A 7,779-nucleotide genomic window follows, 5' to 3' on the forward strand; every position below is an offset into this window, starting at 1 on the left:
ATTGAAAAGATTACAATTTGTTACCCACTGGCAGACATCTCCTTTCCTCAACCCTGTGAATTGGCTTTAGAGGCAATAGGCTAAAGGAAAGCAAGCTGCTTGGGTTTTTCAACTGTGCATGTATCAGACTAGCCTTAACAGACCAAATTCAGGCTTGGTAAAAATGGGTGCAACTCCATTGTGCCAAATTTCAGAGGTGAGGCTAAGGGAATTAAACAGAGTTGAGTTATATCTTTAAGCCCCTCAGTGTGTCAGTGATACCAATTAGACTCCCTTACACTCATATTTTCATACTGAACTGCAATTACATCACTTCACATATCAGCTCTGAATCTGGCCCTTATGGGTGTCTAAAATAATTTGAGTTTAAAATGGTTTAATCTACATGCTGAGGGAGCTACCAAAAAGGTGTAAATTATTGTAATTTAGAGTTCCTTTGCATAGACTCAGCCTGAACTGAGTTCCATGTATTTTCTTGTTTCACTGGTGCACTGTTTGATAGATTCATATTTTATTGCAGAATAAAAATGTACACTAAAATGCCTCATTCTGTACAATCAGACGTTATATTGTTTGTTACTTGGCCTTATGCCCGATAACTCCTTACATTCTGAACCTGAGTATTTCAAATTGTTGTGATGTGAATGGATCTTTCCTGCTTGACCTCACTACACCAGCCCACAGTAACTCTGGTGTCTCATGCCTTTGTTTAAAGGCATCATCAGGACACAAGAAAGAAAATACCTAGACCTACTCTATCTCTTAGAAAACAGGGAACGTAAGTGCCTGGAGTGAGTTCTATCATGTCCCACATTATCAGTGTTAATAATTCTCTCCAGTATTAGCATATCCTCTCCATATGACACTGCTGCTGGTAATTCTCCCCTTCCTGCAGCATTTGGGGCTCCCACAGAACCAGCCCTTTAAGCAGGTCTGATATTCCATCCAGTGGAGGGCAGTGGTGCTGCATATACATTAGGCAGCTTATAACACCTGCCTGATAGGAAATCCACCCACTACTGGATCAAAGAGGAAGAGAGGAGGCTGGTAAAGACACCAGTATTAATCCTGATTTTTGTGATTAATTGGAGGTAGGGTCAGAGAAGGTTTCACATGTACCATAGGGATGATAAAATTTAAAGGCAATATTTGTTTGGGGGTGGTTTGTTCTTTTGGGATTTTTTACTATTTTTGCCAGAAAGTTAAGTTGTCAAAAATGGCTTTTGGCCTCCTTAGAACTGGAGTGTGAGGATGGAGATGTGGGAGATACAGACAATAACCTTTGAGTTTACGTAGGTGAGATTGAAAACTCTTTGGGGCAGGGACCGTACCTTCTGTGTATGTACAGTGCCTAGTAAACTGAAGGCTATGCTGGAAATAATTAATAATGCGTGTGGTCTGGGAAGAGAGTGAGAGAGCTCCCCCTCCAACACAGACACCAGAGTACAGGGGAGAAGTTCAGGTTGGGTTACAAAGTTATGAGAAAAGTCCAGGGGTTGGTCCCTGTAAAGCCCATAATCGCAAGTTCCCTAGAGTTTAGCAATGTCAGGGCTAAACTTATGCTGGGAGCTTTTCTTAAAACTAAAAGCTTTCTCTGTATAAAAATAGGCTTAAAATATTGATTGCTGGGTTTGAAAATTTGTCTGATTTTCTTAATAATCATGAGGTATTCATAATTCTAGGCTTCACCTTTGAGGTCAGTGAAATTCATGATAATAGGTCCCTCAGCTTTTAGAAGAACCTGATATCAATTTGTTGCTGTGGATGGCAGTATAACTCAGGCAGCTGCTGCTACTCCCGCAGATGCCTGCAGCTGGGAGTTGACTCCTCCATTGAGCAGCCATTGACTTTTGGCCACAAGGGGAAGCATCTTAATAGCATAAGGGACAAGGAATAAAGGACTCTTATGTTCTGACCCTGGCTGTGACACTGGGTCCTTTTGTGGCCTTTATCAACTCACTTTACCACTTAACTGCTGTGATTCATTCCCCTCTTGTAAAGAGAAAATAATAAGTAGGCATTTCAGATTTATGTGTTGATTGATAGATTGTAAAGCACTATGTAAATGCTAAACTTAACCAGAAGCCATAAAATCCTTCAGCAAATGGGGGCCTAGAACCCCTGGCTTATTTAAACACTTACCATTTGTAACCCCTTTGGGGTTTAGAGAGCATGGCCCCTTTAAATCTTTTTCCTACGGGGGAGGGGGACAGTGAGGAAGAAAGAGAAATATTTATTTACAGAGGGATGAGAGGAGAAAAACAACAAGGGGAAATATAGGGGGAGCAGTAAAACAGGGTTGCAGGAAACTATGCACAGATAACCAGCCAAGCAGCTAGACCTGCTTTTTCCTGCAGCAGGAGGCAGGTGGTGAACTGAATGTTTGCACCAAACACATACATTTTGTATAATATAACATAAAATGACTGTTAACTTTATGCATTCCTCACTATGGGGGTAGTTTTCAAATAAGGTTTAACCTGCCCTCATATCTATTCTGAACTTGGTCACCTACTTTTCTGTGCTATTAATATCCTAAATGCTAATCTCTCCAGGAAACTATATGGAATAGGCACAGTGTACTTAACAGTGAGCACCCTGACTTACTCCATAATTGCCCCATCCTAATTTATCTACCCCTACACTGAAAAATCCAAGTACACTTCCAGGGGTCCAGTTTAAACATGATGTCATAGTTCAATCTCAGTTTAGGTACTGAGAACTGAGCAAGGTGTGAAAATAGGCTTGTGATTCTCTTATGATTAGGGCTTAGTATTGGATTAGTAAGAAGAATACGCTAACTTAATTCTTAGTGTAAATCCACTGACTTAAAGGGAATTACACCTGGCATAAATTTGTCCCACTTTTTTAGTGTGAAATAAACCTTTATGCAGCTGCCATAATAATTCAGAGTAAAACTTCTGAATACTTTCACATTCTTTCCTATTTTTTGTATTTTTGAACATCAGTTTTTACTCTTGATGTTACAATTCTTAAGGGGAAGGATTTGATTTAAATATATACACAATCCTTAATGGTGATGTTTTACTGAGCATACAATAGAATTGCTTTGCTTTTTCATAATAATTTAGGACCATTTTGGACAGGTCTTCTGTTGATCTTTAGACTACAGATTTTGATGTAGTTTTTCAGTAGTATGTGTGTACCTGGCACCAGTATTCAGGGTATGTGTGTGTGTATATGGTAGGATAGATAGTTGTATGGTATTGCCATCTACTGTTCACTGGAAAATAGAGCACTCCCTGAGGCTGAAATGTTTGCGTCACTCATTCATGTGATTTCCGGTGACAGGCAGATCTCTGTGTAAAAGGAAAGCTGCCTTCAGCACAGTGAAGTTTTTCTTCATCGCAGCTAGGCTTTCAGGGCAACATAGATTAAACCAGGAAGTAAGTAGCAACTCCTCTGAAATGAAACATATCTTTACATATTGTTCATAACAGCAATTCGATTTCCAAGAGAAAGTATATTGAAGTTTGTTCCAAACTTTGGAAAGTGTAAGATTTTAGTTACTGATAATGACAGTGCATTGTGAAAGTGAAAGTAAGAAATGTTTGTAGAGGAATAGCTAATGTTAATTGCCTTCCAGGAAGGTAATCATGCCAAAGAGCTTTATTTTTGTTTTTAAGAACGTGTATATTTAATAAAAGAAAATTTTATCTTCAAATGAAAGGTGTTTCCTAGGCATGCAGAAAGCAAACAACTTGTGAGACTTCCTGTATGTTTTCTTACACACAAAACATTTTTTTCTTGATATTCTTTCACAGGGCTTACCAAAATGGACCCATTTTTGTCTCTCCTGCATTCATTTTCCATGAGCTTATCTGACAATGAGCTCTCTGCCCTTAAATTTCTGTGCCTGAGCAAAATTGGCAAAAGGAAGCTTGAGTCTGTCAAAACTGGCAATGATCTCTTCACCATCCTCCTTGAACAGCGGGAGATTGCAAGAGAGAAGGTAGATTTTCTCCAGCTCATGATCAAAACCATTAAAAGAGAAGATCTGATAATGCAACTACAGGAGTTCATAGAAGGTGGACAAGGTGATGTTGTCGACCATCTAGATGAGAAAGAAAAATGTAAGTGGACTCATCTTCTTATTTTTATTTTGCAAACTAACACCGTGGCAAACACTGATAATTTTTTTTTTTTTTTTAGTAAGCTAGATGTGGAAATCGTTCAATCTAACCCCTAACACTTTGGAGCAGAGGTCTGCCTCGCTCTTTTAAAAAAAAAAAAAAAAAAAAAAGCGAATAATGTTTCAAATAGTCGGAAATAGTTCTGTGGTGAAATTCACCCCTCTGCTAAAGGCCAGTACATGGACTATGCATTATTTGAGTCTCACTCACCCTTAACAAGGACTTCCAAACTAGCACTATTTCTGGCTCTAGACTGCCACATGGAATTCTACATACTAGTTTCTGCACTGGCCACATGCAGGAGGGTGAGGGAGTACATGCTGCAACCAGCTTTTTGGATAGGGGAGCTGCGCTACCCTGGCACTCATGGACAAGTTTTGTCACTGTGTGAGGCAAGGCCTCTGAAAACTCCATCAGGTCTGAGGTGTTTCTACACTGCCCTCAGCACATCCAGTGGCTTTACTGCGACAATGTGGTCCTTAATATGTACGTGGACAAACTATACAGTAAGAATTAATAGAGAAATGCACATTGTAAATGTCTCTTTGTAAATCGCTCATTTGGCATAAACTGGATTTTGTCATTTTGTTTATTTTTCAGGTCAGCAGAATGTAGCTTTTGAAGTTATATGTGACAATGTTGGGAAGAACTGGAAAATGCTAGTTCGAAGATTAGGAATTTCTGATACAAAAATTGACAGAATTCTAACAGCCAATCCTTATAACTTGCAAGAACAATTGATGCAGTCACTTCGAGAGTGGCAGAAATGGAAGGGAAAGGAAGCTAAGGTTGCTGACTTAATAAAAGCCCTTCGGGATTGCAAAATGAACTTGGTAGCAGACAAAGTTGAACTTGAACTTTTCCAACGGGACGACTAAAACTAAATGAAATCAAAACAATATATATAAAATGCAACATTAAAACTGAGAGCTTAAATAAAAAGGGAGGGAATGCTGTCTAATTGTTAGAACAAGAGTTAGGATACTCCATCATTGATTTAGGAGCTTAAATTCACATTTAGAGACATAGACTAAGACTTTCAGAAAACACTTATGATTTTGGGTCCTTAATTTTTGGATTCTCAATCTGAGGCAATTTAAAGGGTTTTGGTATTTCAGAAAATGCTGATTACCTGCCCTTTGAGAATCCTTATCTTTTATCAAGTTAGGCACCCAAAATCATTAGTATCTTATGAAAATTCTGGCCTTAGCCTCTGATTTGTAGACACTTAAATCTTGATGCCCATGGTCATATTTAATCACTCAAGTGTGAAATTCACTTTGCCTCCCACATCTGCCAAATAGGAATATTACTACGTACTTGTGTACCTACCTCGAAGGAGTGTTGTGAAGCTTATTCATGTAATGCTTATGAGGAAGTTTGTGCTCCTTGAATGAAGTGCTTCTTCCTAAATGCAAAATATTATTCTTAAATTCACAAAAATCAAGAAATTCAAAGTTGCAATTCCTTCAGTAGCCATAACTCAGCCCACTATCCATATACGGTATTTTGCATGACTGCAGATGCTTTTAAAATTTTGCCTTGAAATATGTACTCAGGGTGATTGCTGTGGGAACCTGACTTCTATGCATTTCCAAACTTTTAAGGTGGCTAAATAATTTTGTTTGTATTAAAAAAAACCCAAACAGACACTAGCAATATGCTGCCCTTCCTGCCAGATCTTGAGAGGTAAGGAATATGTTCTGAATGGTGCTTCAAGCGCTCTTTTTTTCATGCAAGGATGTTAAGCACCATACAGAATTAGGCCTTAAGATTGCAGTGCAAGCTGCCCAGCAGTTCTCATGGCCTTTCCTCAGCTCAAAAGTGCCTGTTTTCAGAATAAACTGCCTGAGACAAAGGGTTTATATTAAGTACCTTCCCTGCCATAAAGAAAGGGATGCTATCCTGACACTGTAAAATACACAGAAAGACCTTGCCCTGTAGTTGTGTAGGGGGCCCTCCTTGTTCCTCCTGCAAAAGATTTCCCCCATTGTAAATGTACATCTGAAGATGCTGCTCACAGCCACCACCAACTCAGAGACTCTGACAGCCCACCCTGTTAGTAGAAGCCAGAGCACTGCCCCCATTCAGATCATCCACCCAGTTTTCAATGGGGAAAGTAGAATTCAGTTGTCTGTGCTCTTGATAACATCACATGTTAAGATAAAGAGATACAGAGTGAATAAAACAAAGCTTTTCTTATGGAGAAATGAAGTTACTGAAGAAAATATAATCCCATCACCTACAGTTTATCCACCCTGCTATGCAGATGAGGATCAGTTCTCCTTCACCACATGGTGCTCTAATTGAAGGTGGCTCCAGGTCCAATACTCCTTTCATCAGCTTTCTTCAGTTTTCCTTCACATCAGCTCCTTAACACCACTCCCTTCAAGGAACCCATAAACAGCCCACAGTCAAAAAAGCATGGATGGGCAAGGCCAGTTTAAGGTCATGTGGGGCCTCCTGCAAACTTCAAATTGGGCCCTTACACTAACCCAAGATTGTGAAAACTGCACCTATTTTAAGACCTGCTTTCATGCCTCTGTGTCATCTATGTCTACTGCCAGCATCTTGCGTGAGTTCCTCTGAAATCAGAATTGATGTGACTTTGACTAGGACAGCGGGTGGACTCTGAAACATCCTACTAAGAACATAATGTAAAATTCATACCTAAAGGGAGAGGCTTCACTTTGCTGCTGAACCTGTCTCGTTTTGTTTTGTGTAGCTGATAGCATACTGCTCTTTGTCAGTTTCTCACTACATGGCAGCATCACTGCACTCAGCACCAGAAATTGACAAGAAGCCTGAAATTCAATAGGAATGACAGCAGGCAGAAACAACACAAAACTGTCATGCGTGTCTCCATATTTTCAATTCAGCTGATGTCTGAGCTTCAGAAATTGACAAGTTAACACAATTACTAGATTACAATTACTAGAAAGGTTGAAGTAATGTGTACCCAGTACCTTCATACAACATTGTCATAAGGGCTTTTCTTTAGAAGCTGAACAATGAAAGATTGGCACACACATATTTATGATCCTAATAAGCCAGAGACCAATGTTTGCTAGTGTCTACATAGAAAGGAGTAAAGGGTGATGCTCTAGCTTTCACATATCTGCCTTTGTGCATATAGTTTCAAGTAATTAAACTGTAATAGAACAATAGCTTGCTTTGCCTGTATCTCATACAGACTTCAGAAGAGTTTAGTTCTTAAAAACTAATGAATAAATAAACAAATTCTGAATTCAGTGCTGAATAAAATGCTAATCTTGAGCTGAATGACTAATTCAACAAATTTTATTTTGTTAAAATATCTATGGGTTTTTTTTCATTATTCTTCCCACTCTAAAGATAACACTATCTGTTTCAAAATTTTCTGCCTCTCTATATTCAGGGGGTTTTTTTTGGCAATGTTGGCTGGATGAGCTGTTATGTTTACAGAAAACGCAAATGTAATTGAGTAGTGAAATAGCAAGTGAAATAACAAACCTCCTCTGCAACAACTCAAAGTTCAATGTCCCAAGCATTTTGTCCTCATTACTTTTCCCCCTTTATTCCCAATATTTAGCATAACATATGGACTTTTGGATCACAGCAGATATACATATATATGATACAAAGA

The 7,779-nt window shown here is 38.9% G+C and overlaps 1 protein-coding gene across 1 annotated transcript; it reads left to right on the forward strand.

The window, feature by feature from the left end:
- The first annotated feature begins 3,329 nt into the window (after positions 1–3,329).
- Positions 3,330–7,097, forward strand: FADD (Fas associated via death domain). The gene is made up of 3 exons (XM_024218088.3): positions 3,330–3,407; positions 3,786–4,094; positions 4,755–7,097. Exons 2-3 carry the CDS (start codon positions 3,797–3,799, stop codon positions 5,030–5,032), a joined length of 576 nt encoding a protein of 191 aa, XP_024073856.2. The 5' UTR covers positions 3,330–3,407; positions 3,786–3,796; the 3' UTR covers positions 5,033–7,097.
- The last annotated feature ends 682 nt before the right edge of the window (positions 7,098–7,779 follow it).

This window comes from Terrapene carolina, unplaced genomic scaffold (assembly GCF_002925995.2).
Source record: "Terrapene carolina triunguis isolate 2854851 unplaced genomic scaffold, T_m_triunguis-2.0 Scaffold96, whole genome shotgun sequence".
NCBI lineage: Eukaryota > Metazoa > Chordata > Testudines > Emydidae > Terrapene > Terrapene triunguis.